At 66.9% G+C, this 27814-nt stretch overlaps 1 protein-coding gene across 1 annotated transcript; it reads left to right on the top strand.

Moving 5' to 3' along the window:
* The first annotated feature begins 32 nt into the window (after positions 1-32).
* MYO15A (myosin XVA) lies at positions 33-27814 on the top strand. The gene is made up of 64 exons (XM_068908967.1): positions 33-3503; positions 4484-4566; positions 4817-4880; positions 5128-5237; positions 5502-5576; positions 6061-6151; positions 6276-6281; positions 6636-6739; positions 7405-7468; positions 7539-7652; positions 7858-8019; positions 8685-8798; positions 8935-8993; positions 9277-9400; positions 9587-9682; positions 9850-9981; positions 10650-10775; positions 11013-11090; positions 11304-11458; positions 11610-11655; positions 11748-11872; positions 12234-12351; positions 12516-12691; positions 12782-12866; positions 13327-13380; positions 13544-13625; positions 13713-13843; positions 14677-14772; positions 15295-15530; positions 15644-15822; positions 15965-16037; positions 16238-16447; positions 16604-16713; positions 16842-16930; positions 17098-17215; positions 17326-17387; positions 17515-17575; positions 17716-17854; positions 17991-18072; positions 18159-18258; positions 18523-18644; positions 18898-18957; positions 19371-19446; positions 19830-19945; positions 20022-20140; positions 20557-20698; positions 20994-21105; positions 21345-21419; positions 21869-22068; positions 22158-22300; positions 22427-22499; positions 22782-22854; positions 23117-23190; positions 23298-23380; positions 23644-23774; positions 24001-24095; positions 24548-24625; positions 24946-25042; positions 25127-25287; positions 25464-25597; positions 25746-25879; positions 26412-26545; positions 27070-27210; positions 27369-27814. Exons 1-64 carry the CDS (start codon positions 33-35, stop codon positions 27468-27470), a joined length of 10275 nt encoding a protein of 3424 aa, XP_068765068.1. The 3' UTR covers positions 27471-27814.

Below are 27814 nucleotides of genomic sequence, written 5' to 3'. Positions count from 1 at the left end.
AACCCAGAGCATGAGCACCCGCCACCACCGGCATGGGTGGCAAGAAAGGGGAGCCCAAAAAGGATGCCGATGCCAAGGGCAAGGGGGGCAAAGGGAAAGGGAAGGATGCCAAGAAGGGCAAGAAGGAGGCGCTCAGCGAGTCGGAGGAGCCCTCAGATGCGGAGCTGGCCAAGACGGAGGAGAGCGAGGAGACCAAAGTGGTGGAGGAAGAGAAGGAAGAGGAGGCACCTGTGGAAGAGCCCAAGAAGGTGAAAGGGAAGGAGAAAAAGGGGGTGCTCAAGGCGGTGGCGGTGAAGAAGCCAGGCCGGGGGAAGAAGGTGCAGCTGGAGCCGGAGGAAGAGGAGGGCAAAAGCGATGCCACGCAGGCAAAGAAGAACCTCAAGGGCACCTCCAAGTTGGTGGTAGGGCTGGCGGCCGACAACGCCAAGAAGAAGAAAGGGGCCAAGAGCGCAGAGGCCACGGGCCAGCCGAAGGGGGCCAGCAAGGCCGGGGCCAGCCCGGCCAAGGAGGAGGACAAGGCACCGCAGGCCAGGGTCAAGCGAAGCCTCCGGAGCACCTCCAAGCTCTTCCTGGGCTTCAAGAAGCTGGGTCTGCGGCGGCCCAAGAAGGGGCAGTTCAAAAACACCTCCCGCTTCTTCTGGGGGCTGCAGAAGCACAGCACGAAGAAGAAAAAGAAGAAGAAGAACAAGGCGGTGCTGAAGTCTACCTCCAACCTCATGGTGCGCTTCAAGCGGGTCGGGAAGAAGCGGAAAGAGGCGGCGGGCAGCCCGCCGGCAAAGCCATCCTTCCTGCTGCTGCGCCGGGGAGGGCCGGCGGAGGCGGCCGGCGCTTCCCTCTTCCGCCGGCGCCCGGAAAGGAAATTCAAGCCGCGGGCGCAGGTGTTGAGCAAGGCGGCCGCCGCCACGGGCTGGCTGGCGAGGAAGCTGCTCTCCAAGCGCGGGCGGCTGGTCGGGGGCGGCCGGCCGGCCGACGCGGCCTGGCTCTCCCGCATCGGCGCCAAGAAGCTCCCGTTCCCTGCGGAAGACGAGATCCTCAGGCACCGAGCCAACATGAAGCGGCTCCCTGGCAGCGGCGGTGGTGGCGGCGGCGGGCTGCCGGCCCCCGGCGCCGCGCGGCGCAACGACGAGCGGCCCGGTGTGCCGTCCCGGCGGTCGTCCCGGCGGGGGGCCTTCGAGGAGCCGCCGGCGGGGTACTACGGCTGGACCGAGGAGGAGGGCAGCCCCTACGGCACCCGGCACGGCTACGCCGAGGAGGAGAGCTACGGCGCGACGCCGGCTCCACCCTACCCGGCCCGGTACGGCTTCGAGGAGGCGGCGCTGCCCGATTACGGCGACTACCCCGGCTACGAGGTGGAGGAGGAGTACGGCTTTTACGAGGGGGTTTTGGACTACCCCGACGACCCGCTGCCGCACCACTATTGGGAGCCCGAGGATGAGGAGTACGGGCCCTACGGCGGCTATTCCCCCTCCGACCTCTACGATCCTTACGGGAGCGACCTGGACTATGCCGAGGAGCCCGCGGGGCCCTTCGGCTACCTGGGGGACCCGTACGACGCCTTCGGCGGGCCCGCGGCCACCGCGGCGGGCGAGGGCGGCTACCTGGAGGACGCCTACCCCGAGCACCGCATCCACTACAGCGAGGGCGGGTGGCCGCCGCACGCCCAGTCCTCCTGCAACCCCTACGCCGCCGCCCTGGACGACATCGCCGAGGCCGAGGAGCCCGAGGAGTGGGAGGAGGAGGACCGGGACTACCCCTTCGCCATCCTCAGCGCCTCCTCCCTCAAGGGCATGCGGGAGACGCTCTCGGCCAAGCTCTCCCTCAACAGGAAGTTCAGGCTCTTCCCCAGGCCCCAAGTGAAGCTCTTCGGCAGGGACCGCCTGGACGTGGCCCTCCCGCCGTCCCCCCACCTCGCCGACCGCGACGAGGACGACTACGACGAGTACGAGCCGCCGTCCCCGGCGGGGCGGCGCGGGGGCGGCCGGCGGCGGGGCGGGCCGGCGGCGCGGGCCTGCGGCAGCCCGCTGGGGCAGTTCCTCCAGCGGTCGCTGTCGCAGCCCCGGCGCGGCCGCCCCACCGGCGCCTCGGAGGCGCCTCCGGACGCGGGGCCGGCCGAGCCGGCCTACGGACGCTTCGGGACGAGGCCGGCGGGCATGGAGAGAGCCGGCCCGGCGCGGCCGCCGTCGTCCGCCCGCCGCGGCGGCAGCAGCAGCTCAGCTTCGGGGGCCGCCGGCAGCCGGAGCGGTCGGGACCCGCCGCGAGCGTCGCCGGGCAGGGACGTCTCCCCGCCACCCTGGCGGGACCCGGCGGCCTCGCGCCGCCCCTCGCTCCGCAACCCCTTCGCCAGCCCCGGCTGCTCCTCGCCGCCGGCCCTTGAGCGCCGCGGCAGCGACGGCCCCCGGGGACCGTCCATGGGCTCCAGCTTCCGCCGCTTCGGCCCGGCCCCCCCGGGGCCAGCGCCTTGCTCGTCGCCCGCGGTGCCGCCGCGGCGGGGCGGCCCCCCCGGCCCGTCGCTGCCCCACGCCTGGCCCCGGCAACCCGAGCCCCCCACCAAAGCCGTGAAGCCGCTGATGCGGACCCCCTTCCTGCAGCCGTTGGGCCGCCCGCCCGGCCCCCCGGCCCCGCTGCCTGCCGCCCCGCCGCCCTCGCGCTCGCCCTCCCGCCGCCTCGCGCCCCCCTGGGACCAGCCGCCCGGCTCCGAGCTGCCCCCCTGGCCGGGGGCCACCCGGGACCCCCCGCCACCCCCCGGCCCCGCTCCCGCCGCCCCCACAGCCTTCCTCCAACGCATCGGGCAGCCCCTGGCCGGCATGGCCCAGCGCTCTCCCCCGGCCAGGACTGCCGAAACGGGGAGCCGGAGCCCGTCCGCGGGGAGGTTGGGGCGCCCGGGCCCCGGCCAGCCCCTGGCATCCCTGCTTGCGGCGAGCGTGGCCCCGCCGTCCCTGCCGGCGCCCTCCTCGGCGAGACGCGCGTCCTCGCGGGACGGGAGCGCCGCCAGGTCACCGAGCCCAGCCGTGGGGCGCCGCGTTTGGGCCAACAACCCGGGCTCCCCCAAAGCCGGCCGGAGCCCACCGCCGCGGCGCAATGCCGCTTTCGCGGCCGCCCGCGGCCGGGCACCGGGCTCACCGGGCTCCTACCGCCGCGGCGTCAGTGCTGCGGCGCCGGCAGAGCTGTACGAGAGCGAGGTGGCGGCGGCAGAGGACGGCGCGGGGCGATACGCGGTGGTGACGCCGCAGATCCAGAGGCTGGGCTCCCTGCGGCGGGCGTCCCGCATGTACAAGCAGCACTGGTCCAAGCAGCACGTCGTGCGGGTGCAGGAGATGCCCGACGCCTGGACGGCGGAGCAGGGCTATGCCCAGCGCCCCGGCGAGCGCCTCCGCCGCTGGGCCAGCCCCCGAGGAGCCGACATCGCCCGCTACCTGAGCCAACGCTCGCCCGCTCGCGCCTGGCGGGACAGAAACCCCTGGGTGGACGGGTACCTGGGCACGAAGCAGCCCTGGCGGAGCAAGGTAATGCCGGGAGCATCCCCGGCTGCCGGGTGCGAGGGCTGCAGCATGCGGGGTGGGCGAGAGAGGACGCGGGCATGCAGGCTTTCCCACCGCATCCCAGATGCCGGCGGGGGTCCTGCTGCGGAGACCGTGCCGGGGGGGCAGCAGGCATAGCCCCCCTGCACACAGCCGCTGGCGGGGACACTTGACTCTCACCGGCTGCAGCAAGTATGTAAATGGCGAGACCCGATCTCCAGGGCGGCCGTGCTGCAACAGGAGGAGAGGTGTCGTTAGCCGGGCCGGAGCAGCGGAGCAGCGTGCCGGCCCCGGTGGGTATCCACTTACCTGCCCGCAGGCCTGGCCGGGCGCCAGCGCAGGGACTGCCGAGGCGCCGTGGTCGGTGGTGGCTCCCGGTTTCCTCGGGGTGCAGCTGTGATGCTGCCGGTGCCACGTGGGACACGGTATGGGCACAGAGAGCAGCCCTCGAGCCCCTTCCTCTCGTGCCCTGCCCCGTCCCCGGCCACCGCCATGCCCCTTCGTGGCTACTTTCCATCGTTTCGCCCGGATGCACCATCCTGCTATTCGTCTCCCTGGGCAAAGGCCCAATTTGCAGGACCAAAGGGTGTTTTTGGATAAAACGCGTGGATATTGCAGCAAAAGTGGCTCGGCTGTGGAGAGTGGGACAGGACTCTGTGGGAACAGCCTTTCCTGGGGCTCCCGCACAAGGTTTAAGCCCAGATCATGTCTTGGCTTTTTATTCCAATTTCTAGTGCTTCTTTTCTCCCCAGACATGAGATGCTCTTGCCAGGCCGGAGGACCTGCCTTGGGGCTGCGGGATCCTTGCCCAGGGGCTCTGTTGCGGTCGGTGGTTATGAGGTTCCCAGTTTGTGGTCAGAGATAATGATTTTGAGGTCGTTGCAGTGAAACACGCGGGAGGCCGTGGAGGGGGCTGGCTGGTTGCCTTGAGGGATGCGTGGCCATCCTGGGCTTGCTTTGTGCAGATGCAGTCCCTCTGCAGCCTGCCCATTGTGCGGTACCAGGAACAGCAGGAGGAGGACGGGCTGGAGGACATGACCCAGCTGGAGTAAGTCCCTGCATCCCCCCTTGGCTGCCATGACCCAGCTTAGCTGAGGAAGCTGCTGGAAGGGTGGTGGGAAGGGGCTGGAAACTCCCTGCAGGTGCCTGTGTGACAGGCAAGGTCATGACAGCTCCCGAGCCTATGCCAGCCCCGGCTTCCCACCAGCCAGCTGGGGCCTGGTGGGGATGTTCTTGGGGACAGCCGAAGCTGCCTGTCTGCCACGGCCCTGTAACATGGCCCCTCTGCTCCACGCCAGGGACCTCCAGGAAGCCGCTGTGCTGAGCAACATCCGGACACGGTTCGAACGCCAGCTCATCTATGTAAGTGCCCTGCGCCCAGGGCCGTGGAGGCTGTAAGGGCTTTGGGAGCCATTGTGCCACCACTGGAGTGTGCGGCATCCCAGGGAGGCTCAGGACACCTGGGTCCTCATCCTGGTTCAGCACTGCTGGGGCCTTGTCCGTGCACCGCTGGACACGGGGTCTTTAGGGGGGGTCTTTCTGAAAGGGGGAGCGTTGCTCGCCAAGCTCCCACTGCCCCAAAGCCTGCCCCTCTTCACTGCCTCCACAGACCTACATCGGCAGCATCCTGGTTTCGGTCAATCCCTATCGGCTGTACAACATCTACGGGACGGAGCAGGTGCTGCAGTACGAGGGCAGGGCCCTGGGCGAGAACCCGCCGTGAGTACTGGGGCACTGGGCACCCCCATAACGCCTGGTGGGGAAAGGGGCTCCCATGACGGCACTGGCTACCACCCTTTGCCCGTGCCCCAGGTTCTTGTAGGAGCCCCTGGGTGGGCTCTGATCCTTCAAGTGCCATGGCCCCACTGAGGCCTCTTGGCCACAGGATGCTGGAGCAGTTACCTCTGTGCTTGAGTGCTGCTTGGTGCTGGGGTCACCACCATGCTGCACCTCATTCCCCATGTGCATTTTGCCCCCCGCCAGGCACCTCTTTGCGATTGCAAACGTCGCCTACACTAAAATGATGGATGCCAAACACAACCAGTGTATCGTCATCAGGTGAGAAGCAGCTGGGACCCACATGTGCCATTCCCCCTGCACACCCCTCTCCTGGCTGGCATCCCTCCAGGCTGCTAAGATGGTGTCCTTAATTAGCGCTGCACTGATTGCACGTTACACTGGGTGTCGGCACCCAGCATCAGCATAATCTCCCACCAGCATAGCCCAGCCTTGGGGTCGATGGTGTTGCGTTGGGTTGGGTTGGCTGCTCTTGGGATGGATGCACTTGGGATGGACACATGGGATGGACATGCTCAATGCTGGGCACATTTGAGGTGGATGCGCTTGGGATGGACATGTTTGAGGTAGATGCATGATTAGTATGGACACATTTGAGGTGGGTGCATAATTGGGATGGATGCCCTCAAGCTGGACATGCTTGGGCTGGACACGCTCGGGATGGATATGTTCGGGGTGGATGTGTTCCCTGGCCCTTGTGCTTGGCTGGTGATGGCCCCGGTTGTGTCTCTGCTCCTCGGTTCAGCGGGGAGAGTGGCTCAGGGAAGACAGAAGCCACCAAGCTGATCCTGCGCTACCTGGCAGCCGTCAGTCAGAAACGCAGCACAGCTCAGCAGGTAGCGTACCTCCATGCGGCTGGGCACGTGTGGCAGGCATGTCCCCGTCCCTACACCCTGCTGATGTGCTGCGCTCATGTCTGCCACTCTCCTTGTCCTCATGCTTCCACTCGGACCATGGCAGATAGAGGTACCCGGAGGGGGAAGCGTGGGCTGGGGCTGTTCAAGGGAGCTGAGTGTCATGGTGGCATCATCAGCACATCACCCCAGCCGCACGGGGACTATGGGTGTAGGATCCTGCCTGTGCGTGTGTGCATGGGGTCGTTGTGCCGTCCCACATCCTTGCACAGCCCCGCAGTGTTGCACACATTGGCGTTTGTTGCCCCCAGCTTGTCTGCTCTGGACAGGAAGTGGCAGGAAGGGTGGCACGGCTGGGAAGGTGGCATGGTCCCCCTCACCCCAGGGGGACAACCTGTGACCATGGCGTGTTGGGGTGCCCAGACTGCAGTCTCATGCCATGGCTCTCCATGTCCACTGCGGGCAGATCTTGGAGGCAACCCCCTTGCTGGAATCCTTCGGCAATGCCAAAACCGTGAGGAATGACAATTCCAGCAGGTTTGGGAAATTTGTGGAAATCTTTCTGGAAGAGTAAGTAATGCTAAGCAACATCCGTGCATGTCCGACCCCAACCCTCCCATCCTCCCTGTCCTGGGGGTGCCACTGTGGCTCACCCCAGCCCTGACCCAGGACTCCAGCCCCATATCAGGACCCAGCCCCAGCCCTGGACCCCAGTGCTGGTCCTGGGCTGCCTGTATCTCACTGCCCCCTTGGCTCTGCTTGGCTGCCAGCACGGCTGGTGTCGGACTCGCACGTGGGTCTGCCTCTGGGGAGGCAAAAAGCAGGTGGGAGAAACACGAGGTTGTTCACGCAGCATTTGCTGTCCCCTGCCCAAGGCACTGGTATGGCTGTGTCCTCTGGTGCTGTGCCCATGCTGGGGCTAGGGGAAGGGAAGTGGTCCTGCTTGCGGATCCCCCATCCCTGACCTACCAACAAGCCCCCCAGCTCATCCTGCCCTCACTCAGCCCTATAGATGCTCCCCTGCCCAGGAGGCACCCAGCATGGCCACCAGGCCCTGCTAGGTCATGCCCAATTTCACTGCGGGCGCAGCAGCTCCAACCAGGCTCAGGTACAGCTGGGCACCGCAGGGTGGGTGCAGCCTTTTGTTCCAGGCAAACGGGGCTCGGGCCAGGGCGGGTGGCAGTTCCCGGCCGTGCCAAGGTTGACAGCCTGGGATCCCCATCCTGTCCCTGCAGCGGCTTGATTTGTGGTGCCATAACCTCGCAGTACCTGCTGGAGAAATCCCGCGTGGTGTTTCAGGTGGGTGGAGAGCCGGCCGGGAGCTCTGCTTGCACCGCCACCCATCTCAGCTCGGCCCTCTGCTCCACAGGCCAAAAATGAGCGCAACTACCACATCTTCTATGAGATGCTGGCCGGCCTCCCTGCCCAGCAGCGGCAGAAATACTGCCTCCAGGACGCAGAGACCTACTACTACCTGAACCAGGTGGGTCGCCTGCCCCGTGTGCCTGGACACTGGACTCAGGGCTGTTGAAGCCAGAACGAAGCCACCAGGGTACCTGCGGGCCGGTGGGGAGGATGCTCTGGGCAAAGCTCGGAGTAGGGTGTCCTCACTTGCTAGGGTCCCTGCGGTGGCCAGGGCCAGCCCAGCCATGTGCTGCCCTGACAGCGCATCTGTGGGATTCTTCCAGGGCGGGAACTGTGAGATCCCTGGCAAGGACGATGCTGAGGATTTCCGGCGGCTGCTCAATACCATGGAGGTCCTGAGCTTCAGCGTTGAGGAACAGAACAGCATCTTCCGCATCCTGTCCTCCATCCTCCACCTGGGCAACGTCTACTTCGAAAAATACGAGGTATCAGGGAGGGGACGGGGCTGGCGGCAGCCTTGGAGCAGGGTGAGGGCAGGAGGGACATCCTGCACACACGTGTCCCCAGCTGCAGAAAGCTGCCAAGCTGGTCTCTCCCCTAAGCCAAGGGGAGCCAGGGAGCAAATGTGCCAGCTTCTCACCACATCTGGATGTAGCGTCCCCAAACCAGCTGTTTTGGCCGGTTCCCGAGATGAGTAAATGGCATGGCTCTTGGGAGGCATCTCTGCCCAGAGCTTCTGTGGAGGAAGAGGAAGAGGAACACTGAGTCTGCTTGCATTTTTTCCATGGGAAAATGGTGATCTTGCTCTGATATTTCAGGTTTATAGGGAAAAAAGTCTTAGAACTTTCCATTGCAGAAAAAACAATCAAAATTAAACTAAAAACAGTGTTTTGGCTTGACTTTGGATGCAGATAAGTGCCAATACATCACTATAACCGTGGGGAGGAAATTCAGCCTGGCCCTGCGGGATGGCTCCGCGACCTGGCTGGTGAAAATCAGCTCAGCTAGTGAAAACCAGCTCGGCTGAACGGAGTGGGCGTGCTCTCCGCTGCCACCGGGTGGCCATCCCGCACTGGAGGGGCCCCCGCACGGAGCCTCTTCTCCCACCCTGGCGGCCGCCTCTTCCCACCGTATCGCCCTGTGTCCACAGACGGACTGCCAGGAGGTCGCAACAGTGGTGAGCGCGACGGAGATCCAGACCGTGGCTGAGCTGCTGCAGATCTCCCCCGAGGGCCTGCAGAAAGCCATCACCTTCAAGGTGACGGTGAGTGTGCAGCGGTGCGCAGCGAGCAGCTGCGATGGCTGTGGCGCAGGAGCTTGGCAGGGTTTGGTTCCTGCAGACTGTAGCGGGCGCTGCTAAAATCTCCATCATGCCACATCATTTGCTTCCCCCAAATCAGGAAACACTGCGGGAGAAGATTTTTACCCCCCTCACTGTCGAAAGTGCAGTGGATGCCAGGTAAAGGGTCTCTGCTGTGACAGATCCGTGCTGTGTGTCACGACGATGGGGCGCCACATGGCAGCAAAGCCAGGGCTGGGAAAGGGGAGGTCAGGGCTCCTGGCGCACAGCAGGTGGGTGGTTTGCAGACTGCTGTGCTTGGCAGTGGGGCTGGGATCGGTCCTGGCAATGGCAGCAAGGACGAGGGTCGTGCCGTGGGAAGCCCTCGCAGCGGGCAGGGCTCCAGCTCCTTGCCGGGAGCTCCTCAAGCCAATGCTCTTGCTCGTCTCACCCTCGTTCCCAGGGACGCCATTGCCAAGATCCTCTATTCCCTGCTCTTTGGCTGGCTCACGGACCGCATCAACAAGCTTGTATACCCCAGGCAGGAGTCCCTCTCCATCGCCATCCTGGATATCTATGGGTTCGAGGTGAGCAGGGCTGGCTCTGTCACTCCTTGCGCTCCCTGCAGCTCACCCTGCAGCGGGCATCGTGTGCCACCCAGCAGTGGCACCCAGGGCTGCACGGATGGGTCTGGCATGCATCGGGACGCCAGCTGGGCTTGCTGGGGCTGGCTCCTCTGTGGTCTCAGGCACCGTGGCCCCCTCTCTCTGCAGGATCTCAATTTCAACAGCTTCGAGCAGTTATGCATCAACTACGCCAACGAGTACCTGCAGTTCTTCTTCAACAAGATCGTCTTCCAGGAGGAGCAGGTGGGAAGGCAAGGTGTCCCTGATGTCTTCCTGTCCTCAGGCTGCCCCTCAGCATGGCCTTGAGGGTTGCTGCGGAGCTGGGGGCTTTGGGGTGCCCAAAAGCCTGTTCCTGGTGTTTGGGACATTCAGCTGTGCAGCCAGGATCACTAAGCCGGCCTGCTCTGCAGGAGGAGTACCTCCGGGAGCAGATCGAGTGGAAGGAAATCCCCTTCAGCGACAACCAGCCCTGCATTGACCTCATCTCCCAAAAGCCCTATGGCATCCTCCGCATCCTCGACGACCAGAGCTGCTTTCCCCAGGTGAGGTGCTGCCTGATGTGAAGGTGGTGAGGGCGATGCACCCAGGATGTCACCACGCCTGGGGTGTCACCATGCCCAGGTGTCCCCACATCCCAGAGCTGCTCAGCTCCTAGGTGACACGGGGAGACCCTGCAGGTCTCTCTGGACAGCACAACCTCTGAGAGGTCCCAGCTCAGTGCCCATGAAGCAACTTCCCGCAGAGGACCTGCTTTTGCAGGAATTACTGAAAAAACCTCCTAGCTGCCCTCTAAAACAGAGAAGGGTGATTGCACCCTCTGTGCTGATGTCTGCATAGTGAAGCAGACACCTGTGGCCATGCAGCCACTTGGTGGCAGAACTGAGAGCAGGGGCCCTGGACGTAGCTGTGATTGCTCCTTCCAGCTTGCAGCCCTGGCTGGAGTGATTTTTACCTCCTTGATTCACCCTGTATTTCTGCCTGCTCCATGCCACATGCCTGGCCCATGGACTGTGCAGCATGGGGGGGACACGTCCTCACCAGAGACATGCCCTCTCCGAGGAGGGCATTATTTTGTGTAGCTGGAGGCACAACATACTGCCTTCGTTCACCTGGATGGGTGAACCCATGCCAATGCGTGCGTGCCTGGGGCTGCTAACCAGCATGAGACACGTCTCAGAGCATCCACGCTCATGCCTGTATCTGTTCCCAGGCTACAGACCACACTTTCCTCCAGAAGTGTCACTACCACCATGGAATGAACCCGCTGTACACCAAGCCGAAGATGCCACTGCCAGAGTTCACCATCAAACACTATGCAGGGAAGGTGACCTACCAGGTGCGTGGCAGTGAGACACCTCGCCTGGGCTTTAGTGAAGGGTTTTAAGGGTGGATTAGAGAAAGTGCTGACATGGCTGTTTATGGGTTGATCCCATGCTGGGTGGGAGGGACAGCCCCAATGGGTCTGGCTGGGACCCAGGAGCTGCCACCGACCCTATGGTGCCCTGGCCAGTAGTTTCTCGCCTCCCCTGTCGTGCCAACGTGCTCTTAAGTGCCAGGCTTTGCTCTTCGGCAGGTGCACAAATTTTTGGATAAAAACTATGACCAGGTGCGGCAGGATGTTCTGGACCTGTTCATCAGCAGCAGGACCAAGGTAGGGCCCTGCCCTGGCCTTGGGTCTCTGCAGTGGTGGTGGGAGGCACTGGTCTGGGTTAGCCCCCTTTGGTCCCTGTGCACACATCAGCTTGTGGGTACACCTAATGTCCCCAGAGCTTTACCCATGAGGCTTGTGAAGGTGCTGTGCCCCCAGGAGCCCTGCACCACTGTGGACACTTTCCTCCTTTGTAACTCTTCCCATTCCTCCAAGGTGGTGGCCAACCTCTTCTTCGGCCATGCCCAGGTGATGGCGCGGCAGAAGAGCCTGGTGGGGAGGAACAGCACCAGGACGCGGCGCTACAAGGCCCCCACTGTAGCTGCCAGGTTCCAGCAGTCGCTCCTGGACCTGGTGGAGAAGATGGAGAGGTCAGCGCGGGCAGGGCAGGCAGGAGCTACATCAGGCTCGCAGGCAGGCAGCTGGTGGGGAGGGATGAACCTAGGCTGAGCCATCCAGCAGGGCAGTGAGGGACACCTTCCTCCCTGCTGCCCCACCACCATTGGTTTCTCTCTGACACAGGTGCAACCCCTTCTTCGTGCGCTGCCTCAAACCCAACAACAAGAAGGTGAGTCGTGTGGGGCGGCAATGTCCCCCATGGCCCGCACTGGTGTCCCAGGCACGGGTCAGGGACTCAGTGCCCCTCTCCCTCCTGCCCAGGAGCCAGGGCTCTTCGAGGCCGACGTTGTCAGCGTCCAGCTCCGCTACTCGGGCATCCTGGAGACCATCCGCATCCGGAAGGAGGGCTTCCCCATCCGCATCCCCTTCCTTGTCTTCATCGACAGGTGCCGCAGCATGGCGCCACGTGTCTGCAGGGGCTGGGGACGATGGAGAGCACCCAGATATGGTTGGGTGCCACCACCCATGGGGTGAAAGACCAAAAACCTTGTGGGAATCTAGGAGACAGCGTTTGGCCCCAGGGGCTCCCATGAGCCCAGGAAAGTGGCAGGGAGCTGGGAACCCCCCAGATTTGGTGAAAAAGCCCAGGATAAGCTACTTTTCCCAACGTGGAGCTAATCACCGGGAGGGGAAGACAGGGTGGGCCTGTGCTGATGTCCCCAGACAGGCACCCAAGGCAGGTGGCCGGAGGTCTCCCTCGGGCCGGGTCTCGCATGGGCCCCGTAATAGCATCAGGTGTTCGCGCAGGTACCGCTGCCTTGTCGACATGTGGTCCAACGTCATTCCCAATGGGACCAACTGCGTGGAGATGCTGAGGAACCTCTGCGCTGTCACCCCCAGCATGTACTACGTTGGTGTGAGCAAGGTACCGTCCCTGCGGCGGTATGTGTTTAAGGGTGCTCAGAGCCCCTGGGGTATCAGTGATGCTGTGGGGCCGTGCATGCTCGCATGCTCTGGGAATCAGAGCATGTCCGGGGCAGTGTGGGGCTGGCAGCAGGGATGCCGAGGCTCATGGCATCACTCCCCCAGCTCTTCCTCAAGGAGCAGCTGTACCAGGCACTGGAAAGCAAGCGGGCCCGTGCCCAGCACCTGGCGGCGCTCACCCTGCAGCGCTACGCCCGCACCTTCTTCATCAAGAGACGCTTCCGCTCCCTGCGCCGCAAGATCGTCCTCCTGCAGAGCCGGGCCCGTGGCTACCTCGCCAGGTAGGGCCAGAGCTGGTGTCATGGAGGGGCCACAGGGCTGCCTGGGGGTGGGATCGCAGGGAGCCAGTGGTGACGGGCACCCTCCCGCAGGCAGCGGTACCGGCGCATGAGGCACACGCTCATCAGGTTCAGGTCGCTGGTGCACATCTACGTGAACCGCCGGCGGTACCTCAAGGTGAGCGGGGGCGACCAGGGGCCAGCGGGGCCTGGGGGTGATGGAAGCTTCCCTGCTGCGTCCTTGGTGGCAGGTCCGCAGAGGGCATGGGGCCAGTCCTGGTGTCTGCACCTTCCTGAGCCCCCCAAACCCCTATCCCGGCCACCTCCTGCCCGTGATGCCCCATTTGGCCTGAGTGGAGCCTTTTTTTAGACAAAACCCCAGTGATGCCAGAAGGGATGCAGGTGTGCTGTGTCCTCTGTCCCTCCCATGTGCAGCTGGGCACCCCCAGAGAGGGCCTGGTGCCTCGAGCTGAGCTGAGCAGCCTCTGGCTGGGCTGATGTGATGGGCTGGCTCCTGCCCAGAGGTTTTCTCTGCCAGCGGATGGGCAAAGTGGCCACGGTGCCAACGTGGCATGCCAAAGGCAGGCGAGGTGGCTGTGGGGCCAGCGCAGCGCTCAGTGCGGCTGTTCTGCTTGCAGAGGAAGGAGGACGCCCGCAGGCGGGCAGAGGAGGAGAAGGAGAGGATGAAGCAGGTAAGGGGGTGCCAGGTGGGCGAGCAGGTGCATGCATGCAGACAAGGAGCGCGGGGTGCAAAGCGTGTGCAGGTCGCATGGGTGTGCGTGGCCTTGGCCCGGGATGCTGCGGTGCCCTCATCCATGCCGCGTGTCTACCCATCCCCCTGCCCCTGCCCTGCAGGAGCTGACGAGGAGGGAGGTGGTGGATGTGACGCACCTGGAGATCCCCGCCGAGCTCATGGGGCTGCTGGAGGCCGCGGCAGGTAAGCGGCCCCCGCCGGCCCGGCTCGCGGCAGCCCCGGGGGCACGGCTGGGCTGCCACGGGGTTCGAGCTGCCCCCTGTGCCGCAGCCGCTGGGCAGGTGAACGCCGGCTGCGTGGTCTTGGTGCCCCCGCCGGCGCTGCAGCCCGACTCCCAGCTCACCCTCCCGCTCGACATCAACAACTACCCCATGGCCAAGTACGTGCGGGGCCACTTCCAGGTAAGGGAGGCGCCGGCAGCCCCGCTGGAGGGTAGCTGTGCGCCACTGGCTCCCAGCCCTTTTTGGGTGTGCGAAATGGGATTTCGGGTAGTCCTCGGTGCCCCAGAGGGCAGCGCGGCCGCGTGATTAGATTCAGGGTCCCCGAGTTTGGCTCCGCTGCCCGACTTCCCGCGCAGCCCAAGCTGGGATTTGGCCCCGGGTTCAGCCCCACGGTGCCCAGGGGGGCCGGACCCAGGGGCGGCTGCAGGCGCTATGCTGAGCCAGGCTATGGCCTCCCGTCCTCCCCGTGGGTTCCTGTTGTCTGCAGAGGCCGGGGGGACCCCGCTGAGGTTTTTGGAGTGACGTGAGAGACCGGCCGAGCCCTCCTGGATGCCCGACTCAGGGCGGATCTGGAAACGCCTCGGTCACTCCACAGGGCCGGGAGATCAGGTCGCTTTGCTCCCGGGCCCCCCGTCCCTGGCCCAAATCAATGCACGGCTGCTTTGCACCCTTCCTCTTCCTCCTCCTCTATTTTTGTGCTGTGTTTTCAAGTCCCTGGGATCCCAAATGGAGGCAACAGAGCCAGATCTGGCTCTCGGCCTCACTGGCACACCTGGCCTTGCTGGCACAGCCTGAGCCCAGTGCTGGCTGGCAGCCTGGAGGCTACCGGCCCCATCCTGCACCCCTGCCCTTTTGCAGCACCCTGCTCCAGCGCCCATCCAGGCTGCGACATGACGCTCAGCACCATGGCCCCGACCCTCCTGCAGCCTCACGCTGCCTTCCCGCGGGCCGAGGCTGGTGGCAGCCGGGCGCCGCGGGTGCTGGGTAGCCACAGGTGCGCGGTGTCGCTGCAGGAGCCGGCGTTTGGGATGCTCACGGCCCCACTGGCTGCCCCCCTGACTCGGCTGGAGGAGGAGCTGTGCCACGAGGCACTCGGCCTTTTCAAGCTGGTAAGTGGGATGGTGCCTGCCCTCGCTGTGCTGGGATGTCTCTCCCGTTGTGGCTGTGGTCTCTGTCCCCTCTGTTCCCTCCATCCCCTCCATACCTGCATCCCCTCCATCCTCTTTGTCCCCACCATCCCCTCTATCGCCTCTGTCCTCTCCATCCCCTCTACCTCTCTTTCCCCACCATCCCCTGCATCCCCTGCGTCCCCTGCGTCCCCTCCAGCCCTCCTTTCCCTCTATCCCCTCCATCCCTGCATCCTTCCACCCATCCATCCCTTTGTCCCTCTGTCACCTTCTTCCCCTCCATGCCTCCATCCCCTCCATCCCTTCCTGTGGGAACAGGATGCTCAGCTCCATCCTTTGGGCTCACCCTGGCCCATCCTTCCTCGGTTGGGCACCGTGATCCCAGCCTTTGCCCCATCCCTGCCCTGGGGGTGGAGGAGCAGGAGGAAGAGGAGCCGGGGTAGGAGGAAGGGCCGAGGCCAGCGGTGCCGCTGTGCCACTCTGCCCTCGCTCTCCCCGCGGCAGATCCTGCGCTTCATGGGCGACCCGGGGCTGGGCGGCCCGCAGGAGACCCTCTTCGGCAACTACATCGTGCAGAAGGGGCTGGCGGCACCGGGGCTGCGGGACGAGATCCTGGCGCAAGCCGCCAACCAGGTCTGGCGCAACACCAACGTCAACAACGAGGAGCGGGGCTGGCTGCTGCTGGCCGCCTGCCTCAGCGCCTTCCCCCCCTCGGCCGCCTTCGACAAGTACCTGCTCAAGTGAGCCGGGGCGGGACGCTGCCTGGGGACATGCCGGCTGCCCCGGGGACAGCCCGGTGCACGTGCCCAGGGCTACGGCCAGGCCACCCTGCAGCATCTTCCCTTCCCCGCAGGTTCGTCTCTGACTACGCCTTTGCCGGCTACAAGCCGGTGTGCCAGCGAAAGCTGATGCAAGCCATGGCGCGGGCGCAGCTGGGCGCCGCGGCGGCTCGCGCCTACCCGCCCTCGCTGCTGGAGTGGACGGCCAACAGGCGGCAAGCCAGCATGGCCCTCGACGTCCACTGCTTCAACGGTGCGGGGCCCGCGGGTGCTGGCACGGGGCCGGCCGGGGCGCACGGCTGCGGAGGGGCACCCGGAGAGGGTTAGCCCCGGCTTGGCTGGTCCCTGGCGGCGGAGGACCTGTCGGGATCCGCTCACCGCCAGTCTCTCCCCAGGTGACAGGTTCTCCTGCCCCGTCCATTCCTGGAGCACCGGCGAGGACCTGGCAGGGGACATCCTAAAGCACAGGTACCTGTTGGCTTGATGCCCCCCTCTGCCCAGGACACAGCATCCCCCAGGGCCAGATGCCCTGGCACCATTTTGGGGTGATGCTGGGGTCCCATGCAGCCGGGCAGGGTGGGAGTCGTGATGCCCAGTGGGCCATGGACAGCCAGCTTGGCCGTGGGGTGCACAGCGTCCCCGTGGAGCCCGGGTGCCGCTGTGCCCAGTGGCCTCACTTTCGGCAGGGGGCTGGCGGAGGGCTGGCGTGGCTGGTCCGTGTCCATGAAGGAGGGCGCCCAGTGGGCCGAGCTGGCCGGCCATGACTACGTGCTAGACCTCATCTCCGACCTCGAGCTGCTCCAGGGCTTCCCCAAGCAGAAGTCGTACTTCCTCATCACCTGGGAGGGAGCGGAGAGCCGTGGCGGTGCCGGCCGGGCGTAGGTACCGGGCAGGGGGATGCCGTGCTGCAGGCGGGCAGAGATGGGCTCCCAGCGCCAGCGGTGCCATCCGGCCCCGTGCCGAGCCTCACGCCGCAGGGAAACGCAGGGCGGGATGGGAGCCAGGGATGCGCAGCCAAACCCCGCCGTCCGCAGGGTGCTGGGGCACACCTTGGATTTGGATGAAGTCCCTCCTCCTCCAGCCGTGAAAGCCCCTACGCTGCCGTCTCTGGTCGCGCCGGCCGCCGAGGTGTACCCGGCTCACGGTAGGGCATTGCCCCCCTGCACGCTCCCGCCCGGCTGCTCCCCTCTCCCCGGAGCGGCTCGCGGGGCCGTTTCGCGTGGCCGGGCCCCGCGGCACTGCCGGGCTCATCCTCCCCTGTGCCCTGAGCAGACGCAGACTTCGGCGAGCCGCGAACCCAGAAGGGTTTGGACCGCTACCTGGACAGCCTCTTCGACCCGGTGCTCTCCTACGGCAACGGGGTGAGACGGGCGTCCCCCCTGCCCGAGGCGGAGCAGGGATGGCGGTTTGGGCCCCTGGCCTGGGCCAGCTCCCAGCTCGCAGCGCTCTGCCTCGGTTTCCCCATGGGCGCGGGCACCGAGGGGTGCTCCTGGCCGAGGCCCCGGCCCTCCTGACGCCTGGTCCCCAGGAGCTGGAGAAGCCGGCCGCCATCTCGCAGCGGATGAAGGGAGGAGGCGGCGTAGGCGGGGGGGCCGGTGGTGGCGACGCCGAGCAAACTGGACCCGCTGAGATGCGTCAGCAGTGGGGTGAGCAGCCGGGGCACGCCGGGGTCCCTGCCCAGCCTGCCCTGGCGCTGTGCCTCAGTTTCCCCACCTGCTCCCCGGCTCGGGTCACCTCTGCCCCTTTGCCTTCGCAGGTGCAGAACCAGCCCCGTCCCCCCAGCGCCGGGCAGACGCCAACCAGCCACCTGGGCCCCCGGTCAGTGGGGCAGAGCCGGGGTGGGGGGCCGAACCCTGCCTGGCAGGGGCTGCTCCCCAGGGACGAGGGGCCACGGCCAGCGGGGCAGCCCCTGCCCGCGGGGCTCACGGCGCGGTTGCCTTCGCAGGGGAGAGCGGCGGACGGGACGCCGGCCCCGCTGCAGACCCAGCCCTACGTGCAGAAAGCCGGTAAGGCACGGCGGCACGGGCCACGGGGCGGCCCCGCGTGGTCCCCCCGCCACGGGGCAGCGAGGGGGGCATCCGGCCCGGCGGTGACGCTCGAGGGATCCGCCGCCGGCTCGTCTCAGCCGCGGCGTTTCGCTCCGCAGCGCCCGCCGGCCGGCGCTGGCCCGGCGAGCTGGTGCGGCACTCGCAGCTCAACTCGGAGCACTTCCCGCGGCCCACGCAGAACATCCGCAACATCATCCGGCAGTGCCAGCCGGCGGTGCGCGGCCCCGCGCCCGGCAGGTACCCACGCGGCCCCGGCACCGCCGGCCTCCCCGGCCGAGCCGCCGGCGCGTGTCGCCGCCCCGTCGCCTGCCAGCCCCGTGCCGCGGGGCGCTGGCCATGCCACGGGGTGCCGTCTCCGCAGGAAGGAGGGCAGCAAGATCTTCGGGAAGAAGCTGGACCCCCACGAGGAAGCCATGCAGATCCTGAAGGGGCAGCTGGCGGCGCCCGCGGCCGCGGTAGGCAGGCAGCGGCCCCCGCCGCCCCCGGGCCGGGCTCGGGGCGAGCGGCTGGCCCCGTCAGCAGCCTGCGCTCTGCCTCGCAGGGGCCCAGGGAGGCGGTGGCTGCGGTCAAGCCGGTCACCAGTGCCGGGTACCAGCTGCGAGCGCCTGCGGGGTGTCCTCTGTCCACCACCAGGCCCCCAGGTACCGCGGGCAGAGCTGCGGCATGGAGGGGTCCCAGGGCACAGTGGCACCTTGTCCTCTCTGGTGGCCCCGGGCATGGAGCCGGTGACTCCCGATCCGGCTGGTCGCAGGCTCCGGCTCTGCAGCATCCTCGTGGCATGACCACTGAGCCCTGCTGAACGCTGCCTGCGCCACGCCGGGCCACCGGGCCTCAGTTTCCCCTGGCAGAGAGGGGCTGGTGGTGCCCTTGTCCCAGGGTCAGGCAGGGCTTTTTTCCCCTTGCAGTCGCCGTGTCCCGGGAGCTCCCGTCCGAGGCGCAGCAGGTCCAGACGCAGCTTCACCGGAGCTGTAGCGAGGACTTCTACACCTACCGCAACGTGCCATGGAAAATATACGTCCGCAAAGAGGTGCCAGGGCTGGGGCCGGGGCCGGGGCTGGGCTGCCGCACGCCGGGCTCTGGCGGGAAGAGCTCGGGTGCACGGACATGGCATGGGTAGGGTTTTTCACCCCGTGCTCCCAGCGGAGCCAGTCCCTGGTACCGCTGGGCTTGGATAAGGTCACCATCCAACTGCTGCTTGGATAAAAGGGATTTTCCTGGGAGCGCGGGCTCTGCCCCCAGCTCGGCCACGCAAGATAGCCGCGCTGGTCTCCTCCTGGCAGGTTTTCTACCCCAAGGACAACTCCAACGACCCGCTCCTGCTGGATCTCATCTTCCGGCAGGTGAGATGCCGAACCGGTCCCAAAGCCCCCAGGCTTCCCGGGGTCCCCCGGCGCTGGGAGCCGAGGCGGTTCCCCATCTGGCACCTTGCTGTCCTGGGGTGAGGGTTTTCTTGGCCCGCCGTGGCCGTCCGCTCTTCCCCTGCTGAGCAGCTCCCGGGAACGGGCTGCCGCTGCCCTGCCAGTGCGGACGTGGAGCCGAGCGGCCGGGCAGGAGCGACCTGCTCCACGCTGGGGCCTCCCATCGGCCACGCCGCTGCGTCCTGTCTTGAGGAGTCCCCAAACCCCGCTGCCAGGGCGAAAGCTAAGGGCAGAGGAGGGCACGGGTGGTCCCGGCACGCCGCAGGGAGGAGGGGGCCGGAGGGGACACTGCTCTGTGTGGCATGGCCCTGCCGCTCCTAACCCCCTTCTCCCAGATCTTCAACGACACGCTCTCCGACACCTGCGTCCGGCTCAGCCAGGAGGAGCGGCTCCGCATGAAGTCCCTCTTCGGTAACCCTTGCCGCCGCTGAGTCCCGCTGGTCCCGGGGAGGGGGGCTCGGACCTGGGGTGGCTCAGACCTGGCCACACTGGTGCCTATCTTCATTTCCTGGGTAGCCAAAAACCTGCCCTGCTTACGCTGGGGTAGTTTTGCCTCTGAAGACAATGAGCCCTTTGTCATCTAGAAAAGTCATGAGTTCTGCCAGGTCTCAGCCGGGCTTGCTGCATTAGTAGGTGCCCTGGGCAGGACCTGCCTCGCCATCGGGTTCCTGCTGGGCTGCGAGAGGGGATGCACATCCTCGCTCTCGCCATGAAGCCAGTGTCCAGCACCCTGCCAGCCCTGGCGCCTCCGACGGGAGGGAAGACACTCACCGGGGGACTATTTCTCCCTGCAGCGGAAAACAAGCTGGATTCCTTCAGCCCCGTGGCCACCGAGAGCGTCAAGAAGGAGATCATCGCCGCGGCCCGCGACGGCTGCGAGGTGTATTTCTCGCGCCTCTTCCCCGCCACGGTGAGGAGCAGCCCGCGGAGCAGGATGGCGCGGCGGCGGTGCCGTGCCCCAGCTAACGCACTCTGCCATCCCGCAGGGCAGCGTTGGGACCGGCGTGCAGATCCTGGCCGTGTCCCACGCCGGCATCAAGCTGCTGCGGCTGGTGAAGGGCACCAACATGCCTGGGGAGCAGCTGCGGGTGCTGCGGGGCTACAGGTAGGGGCGGCGGGGCTGGGTGCTGTGCAGCCCCTACCCCCTGGGCACCGTGGCTCTTCCCAAGGGAAGAGCGGGTGGGAGACTGAAGTGATTGCTCTCCTGGCTTCAATTAGACACGGAGATGGCTTTTCTGCCGAGCTGGTGGGGGTACCTCCTGGCCGGGCTGCTGTCAGCCCCATGCACTCATCCTGCTGGGGTACGGCCCTGTGGGTGTGCAAGGTACTGCACACAGCCTGGAGCGCCAGGGGATTAATTACTGGTTGCATCCTGCCCCCTGCTCTGATCCAGGGTCCCCTAAAGCCGGGTGAGGGCACCTGGGTGCCCGCCCTGCCCCTGCCCACGCCTACGGGGTGGGCTCGCTCTGGCTGGGTGCTGGGGGTGCCGGGGTGCATAACCCTCGCCTTGCCCTGCCCCAGCTATGCCGACGTCCTGTTCGTGACCACCCCGTCCAGGAACATGCTGGAGTTCAACCTGAGCAGCGAGAAGCTCATCCTCTTCTCCCCAAAGGCCCCCCAGGTCAAGGCCATGGTCGACCACTTCATCACGGAGCTCAGGAAGGTGGGGGAGCCCCAGGGCCGGGTCGCGGCTGGGCTGGTGCAGCTGGGGGCTGGGGGCCAGGTCCTGCACCCATGCCTGTGTTCACAGCACCAGGATGGGCAGCAGGGGATGCCCAGGAGACAGGGCCATGCCTGGGCCTTGGTGCAGGGGTGGCACCCTGGGGTGGTTGTGTGGCCGTGGGTGCTTGGACCCTGCCCACCGTGCTGTGTGGTCTTCGTGCGTGTGCGTGAATGAGTGTGTGCATTTACATGGGTGTGCATGCGTGTGCATGCATGCCAGCCCTCCTTGTGCCCAGGACTCCCAGTACGTGGTGGCCGTGAGGAACCACAGCTCAGAGGACAGGGGCCAACTGAGCTTCCACAAAGGGGACATCATCCACCTGCAGCCACTGGAGCACCCCGAGAGGGGTGAGTGGCCTCCTGAGGGGCGATGCTCTTCCCACCGCCCCGCGGCCACCCACTCCGGCACCCGTTCCCCAGCACCCTGCTGCGGGGAGCTCCCTGATTTAGCCGGGAGCCCCAGGAGGAGCCCCCTCCTTTTGCGTTTGGGCAGCAGGACTGACGCCCTCGCCAGCCCCCCACGCTGGGGGCAGATGCGGCTGTGCCTCGGGCTCGCTCCCGGGACACGCTGCGCCTGTCCCCCCCAGACCACTACTACGGCTGCGTGGTCCGCAAGAAGGTGATGTACCTGGAGGAGCTGAAGACGGGCACCCAGGACTTCGGTGGGTGGCTCTGCAGTGCCATGCTGTCCCCGTGTGCGTGACCCTGGGGTGTGTACGGCCGCCTCGAGCTGTGTCCCATCCTGGGGCCAATGCACAGGGCAGGATCCCACCTCTGTTACCCACCAGCAGGATGTTTTTGGCTCTTCTGATGCCCATCCAGCGCAGGGGCGTGCTCCCCTGCCGTTCCCCGCCTGGGTGGCAGCAGACCAGCTGGGTGCTGCCCCACGTCCCCGCTGGCTCAGGCTCTGCCGCTTTGCCTCGAGCAGTGCCAAACCACAGCTGTTTCCAGCCTAAAGCCATGGCCAGGCTCCTCGGAAAGGGCTCGTGGGTGCCACGGAGCTGCCAGCTCGTGCGCCAGGGTGGGAGCCAGCAGGGCAGAGGCTTCCTCGGGGTAAACCCGGGGGGGGCTGCCAGCCTGGGGCTGCTCCCGACCCGTCTGCCCGGCGCAGGCTGGAAGTTCGGGGCCATCCACGGCAGGTCAGGGCTCTTCCCGGCCGAGTACGTCCAGCCCGTCGCAGCCCCCGACTTTGTCCACTTGCCGGCGGACAGGAAAGAGGAGCCCAGGGGCAAGCAGGGCAAGGTGGCAGCCTCGGCGGCCGTGGCCGTGGCCTCCACTGCTGTGGCCTGGAAGCTGGACCGGAAAACGGAGGTGGGTGCTGTCCCAGAGGACCATCAGCCTGCGTGATGCCGGCCGCGGCCGTGCCCGAGCGCTCACGGCCCCCTCGCCTCTCTCCGCAGGCGTCCCCTGCCAGCGCCGGCTTCGCCAAGGGCCCGGAGGGAGATGGTGGCGAGCGCCCCGGGGACGGTGTCCCGCTGTGCGGGGCCTTCCCCATGCTGGGCTTCGCCCGGCAATATTTCCGGGCGGCGCGGCAAGGGCAGACGTGAGTGCCCGGTGGGGCAGCGGGGATGCCCGGCGGACGGTCCCCGGGCGGCAGGGCGCAGCCAGCCCGCAGCGGGGGCACCAGGCCAGCCCACCCGCTCCCCTTCCCCTCTGGCGTCTCTCCTAGGGACTCCTGCGGGCAGAAGGCCAAGTGGGCTGGGGCACTGCTGGACGGCATGGAGATGCTGAAGTTCACCAAGGTACTGGGGGAAACGGGGCACCCTGGGGTCCCCGCAGCTGCCCCGCAGGAAGGGCAGCAGCGTGCAACATCAGGGCTCGTCGTGGCGTGCCGTCCCTCGCCCTGGGCGGTCCCTCGCTGTGCCATCACCTGTGGGTCCCCGGTGTCCTGGAGACCTCTCCAAACCCCCAGCTCGTCCCTCTGGCTGCTCCTGGCCGAGGGGCTGGGTGGCCGCGTCCCCGTCCTGCCCCGCGGGCTGTCCCAGCTCCGGCCGCTGACCCTCGCCCCCGCTCCCATCCCGCAGGCCCCCATCCAGGAGTCGCTCATCGAATTCACCGACAGCAGCGTCAGCAAACTGGCTGCAGAGACTTTCCAAGGTAGGTGCAGCCGCCCGCCCTGCCGCTGCGGCACGGGGTCTCCAGCACCCTGGTCCCTCTGCCCCTCGGGGCCATCCTGGACCCCCGTCCTCAGAGCAGGGTCTGGGACGGGACCCGGATGGGAGATAGGGTGGCCAGAGGGTCTGTAGCTCCTTCAGCCTCGTTGCCCCATGTGCGGTTGTTCGGGGAGCCCGGGACGTTTCCCGCCCCGAAGGGAAGGGATGGAGACAAGCATGTCACCGGGTGGCTTTCTTGTCCCCAGCCGTGATGAAGTTCATGGGCGACTACCCTCTGAGGGGACAGACGGAGCTGGACGCCGTTTGCACCATCCTCAAGGTAAATCCTGTGCGGGGCCGTGAGCCCCCAGGGAGCCCTGGGGGGGGCAGCCGGGGGGGCCACGGGGACGTCCCCAGCCGCGGTCCAAGCCTGCGCCTCTCCCCCAGCTGTGCGCGGAGCACGAGGTCCTGCGGGACGAGGTGTATTGCCAGATCGTCAAGCAGATCACGGACAACACCAGCTCCAAGACGTGAGTCCCGGTGTCACCCGGCGCTGGGCTGGGGCGGCAGACGGAGGCTGGCGCTGGGGGCACTTGTGTGCCCAGCCGGGCTGAGCCACCCGGCCTGCCGGGCAGACCCAGGGGCCAGGCTGGGCACCCCGCTCCTTGCAGCCTGCACCCTACCGGGCAGTGACTGGGGGGCTGCGCTGGTCCTGGGGGCTGTGGGTGCCGTCTGGGTGCCGCGGGCACCCCTGGCTTTCCCTGGGGGCTCAGCCCCAACTTTTGCCCTGCAGTGACAGCTGCCAGAAGGGCTGGAGGCTGCTCTACATCCTCACCGCCTACTACAAGTGCTCCGAGGTGCTCAAGCCCTTCCTCCTGGCCTTCCTGCAGGACACCAGTGGGCGCCCGGGGCTGCCTTTCCAGGGTAGGGGCTTTGCATTCGCCAGCACCCTGGGTGCCCGGGGGGGGGGGGGGAAAGACGCCCTGGGGTGTCCCAGGCTCCCGAGATGCTTTGGCAGAGCTGGGAAGAACGAACATCGCGGCTCAGCCCCTGGCGCCTGTCCTTGCCTGCCAGCCCTGGGGTGCCGGGAAGCCGGCACACCGCGTACCCCCAGCACTGCTGCCCTCACGCTGAGCTCTTTCTCCCCCAGGCATCTCCAAAGCCTGCGAGCAAAACCTGCGTAAAACCCTGCAGTTCGGCGGCCGGAGCCTCTTCCCCAGCAGCATGGAGCTCAAAGCCATGGTGGTGAGCCGGGGTGTTCGCTGGCGCCCGCAGGGCACGCGGCAGGGCTGATGCCAGCTCGGGATCCCCCCGTGGGCTGAGGATCCCCCCGTGGGTTCGGGATCTGCTGTGGGGATGCCACCGGGGGCTGAGCTGCAGCCCCTTGCTGGCGCAGGGACCCTGGCTCTTTGCGGGGGCTCCTCTCTGGGGGGGGATCACTCCAGGGGGGGCTAAATCGTCCCCCCAGATCAGGCAGGCTGCATCCCTGCTGCAGCATGGGTTGGGGGCTCTGTGCCAGTGGGGCACTTTGGGGGTGGCCTGAGCTTTCGGGGGGCCCCAGCTGGGACCCTGCTGGGTGCCAGCAGGGAGGGACACCCTGGGTCACTGTGGCAGGACAGGCAAGACGTGGGGTGGTCCCCATGGGATGGCCCGGGGGCGGTGGGGCTCCCCGGGCGCTGACGTGCCGTCCCGCGCAGGCTGGCCGCAGCGCCAAGCGCCAGCTCTTCCTCCTGCCCGGCGGCGTCGAGAGGCACCTCAAGATCAAGACGTGCTCGGTGAGTTGGAGGGGAGCTGGGGGGGACGGCCCGGCCCCGCGGCTGACGCGCTCGCCCCTCGCTGTAACGCCGGGCCGCTCGCCGGTCGGGGACGGGGTGGCAGGCGCCATCGGCAGCCGGCGTGCTCGGCCGCAGCGGGGGCTCGCGGTGGCCCCGCTCTCCCCGGGCTGGGGGATTTTGCTCTCTGGGAAAGGGGTGTCTCCAGAAATCCCGCAGCATCTCCGGAGACCCCAGGGAGCCGTGCGGGACGAGACCTGAGGCATGACGGGGGCATGACGCCCGCCCCGGGCCCCGTGCCAGCCGTGTGTCTTTGCGCCCAGGTGGCTCTGGACGTGATAGAGGAGCTGTGCTCCGAGATGGGGCTGCAGCGCCCCGAGGCCTTCGACGAATACATCGTCTTCGTGGTCACCGACAGAGGTGAGGGGCCGGCAGGGAGGGCCGAGGTGTCAGGGTGTGCACCGAGCCGGGCTGTCGCGCTAAGGCGCCGGGGGCCGCGCGCAGGGCAGAGCGTCCGGCCCCTGACCCGCAGCGAGTACATCCTGGACGTGGCCACCGAGACGGAGCGCCTCGACGCCAGCTACACGTTCTGGTGCCGCCGCGTGGTCTGGAGCCAGCCCCTCAAGTTCGACAACGAGCTCTACGTCACCGTGCACTACAACCAGGTACGGCCACGTCACCGGCTGGCCCCGGGGCGACGGCCCCGTCCCGTCCCATCCCGCCGCAGCATCCCCCTCTCCGGCCCCGGTCGCGAGTCTCGGCAGGCGCGTCGGGGACGTCCCCTCGCAGGGGGCTCCCAGGCCGCTGTGCCTGCTCCCGGCCCCATGCTCTGTGCCCCCAGGTCCTCCCCGACTATCGCAAGGGGCTCTTCAACGTCCTGCCGCCCGCGAGGCCCGGAGAGCAGCACTTCCAGCAAGCGTCCAAGCTGGCCGCGCTGCAGCACCGCGCCAAGGACGGCCGCGGGCTGCCCAGCGCGTAGGTGCCTGCCCCTGGGGCGAGGGCGCGCTGCCCGCGGTCCGAGCCGGGAGAAGCCGCCGGCAGGGAGTGGGGGATGCGTGCGCAGGAGCATCCTGCTGCGGGGACCCGCTGGCCTGCACCGGCCCTGACCTCCCTCTCCCCGCAGGCGGGAGGTGCAGGACTACGTCCCCCCGCAGCTCTTCCGTCTGCTGAAGGCCCAGTCCTGGCTCCACATGGTGACGCAGCACATGCAGCAGGCTCAGGCGCTCAGTGCCCACCAGGCCAGGGCACAGTTCCTGGGTGAGCGGGACGGGGACGGGGACGGGGAGGCGATGCTCATGGGGCACCGACACTGATGGCGCGGCGATGCTGCCGGGGAAAGCAATGCTGCTCAGCGGGGGGATGCTGCCTGGGATGCGATGGTGCCGGGGAAGCGATGGTGCTGGGGAGGCGGTGTTGACAGCTGGCTCCTCCGCGGGTGGCCCGGGAGGTGGAGAACGGGGCACTGCACGGAGCCTGCCACGGGGCAGAGCCAGCAGGATGCCACCATGGGAGGCAGGACCCGCAGAGGCAAGGCAAGCTGGTCCCCAGGCCCCGAGCTCTTGCATTGACTTTCCTGGCAGGCTGCAATGGGGCCCCTTTGCTGGGCCTGGGTCCAATCCTGCTCATGGTCCAGAGCCTGCCATGGTGTGAGGCTCTGTGAACCGACCCAGCTCTCTCCAGGTGTGGGTCCTTCCCCAGAGACCCCATGGGTGCGAGCCACCCCCAAGGCTCAGGCAGGCGCTGGGTGCCAGCCGGCAGCGTGCTCAGTGCCCTCTTGTCCTCCCTGCAGGGCTGCTGAGCGCCTACCCCATGTTCGGCTCCTCCTTCTTCTACATCCAGAGCTGCAGCAACAACACCATCGTCTCGCCCTGCATCCTGGCCGTCAACCAGAACGGCCTCAACTTCCTCAGCAAGGAGACACACGTAGGTGTGGGGCAAGGGGGCCGCAGGGTGTCCCACAGACACTGCCTGGCCGGGGACCCCCTGCGCTCTGGCCCCCTGGCAGGCCCGGTCCAGGCTGTGTGCAATGCTCCCAGCAGCATGCAATGCAACCGAGAGCATGCAATGAAACTGAGAGCATGCGACACAACCGAGAGCGTGCAATGCAAGAGGGAGAGTGCAATGCAACCAAGAGTGTGCAATGCATCCAGCCGTGTGCTATGCAGCCACCACTGTGCAATGCAATGGCACAGTGAGATCTCCCTCTCCCAACCGAGCAGGTTTCCTAGGTTTGGCCCCAGCAGGCCAGAGGGGGTTGCCAGCGTGTGGTCGTGCCCACCCTGGAGAGCATGAAATAGCTGCTCCCGTTTGCACCCCCTTTACTCCCTTGCCCCCTCCTGCAGGATGCGTGAGGGTTCCCGGCGCCCCACGTGCACCCGTGGGTCTGGGGGACTGGCGGCGGGTGCCGGCAGCGCTGGGCGCACGTGCCACCTTGCCTGCCTCCCCAGGAGCCCGTCGCAAAGTTCTCCCTGAAGGAGATCCAGTCGACGCGGACGCAGCGGCCCACGGCTGGCTCCAGCTACCCCTACGTGGAGATCGCGCTGGGGGACCTGCTGTCGCGGGGCATCACCCAGCTGCAGCTGGAGCAGGTAGGGGGACGGCTCCCGTGGGCTCCTACAGAGCCAGCACGTCCTCAGCACGCACGGACGGAGGGCGCTGCGGTGATGCCCGGGTTGCTCGGGGTAAGGGGCTTGCGTTTTTGGGACGAAGGCAGCCCCAGCCAGCGTCCCCCCCCGTCGCCCCCCAGGGCCTGGAGCTGTGCCGCGTGATCGCCACGCACATGGAGAGCCTGCTGTGCGCCCGGGAGAAGAGGCTCACGCTGCCGCCCAGCGAGATCACGCTGCTCTGAGCCCCGCGGCGTGCCACGGAGCCGCCGGGACCCACGCCGCGCCGCCGGCACCGCGGCGGGCCGCGGACGCGACGGGTGCCCGGGACGGGCTCCGTGGTGAATACAGACGCCTTCATTTATTTTTACCGGCAGCCCGTGGCCACCTCCGGGGAATCGCTTCCCGGAACTGCCTGTACATAGTCGGTTATTTCATTAGTGACTTATTAAGAGTTCCTCTCGGGCCGGCGGCCCCGCCGCCAGCGGGGCTGCGACGCACCTGCGCGCTGGCCGGGCCTCCCGCGTCCCTCGCCCGCCTCTCTCTGCCCGTACTCGTCTGCAGTTTCGCTCAGATGTTTATAGGCGTC

This window comes from Struthio camelus, chromosome 15, assembly GCF_040807025.1.
Source record: "Struthio camelus isolate bStrCam1 chromosome 15, bStrCam1.hap1, whole genome shotgun sequence".
In the NCBI taxonomy this organism is placed as follows: Eukaryota; Metazoa; Chordata; class Aves; order Struthioniformes; family Struthionidae; genus Struthio; species Struthio camelus.
Note: the sequence above shows the minus strand (reverse complement) of the source record. Positions and strands in the feature narration are given on the sequence as shown.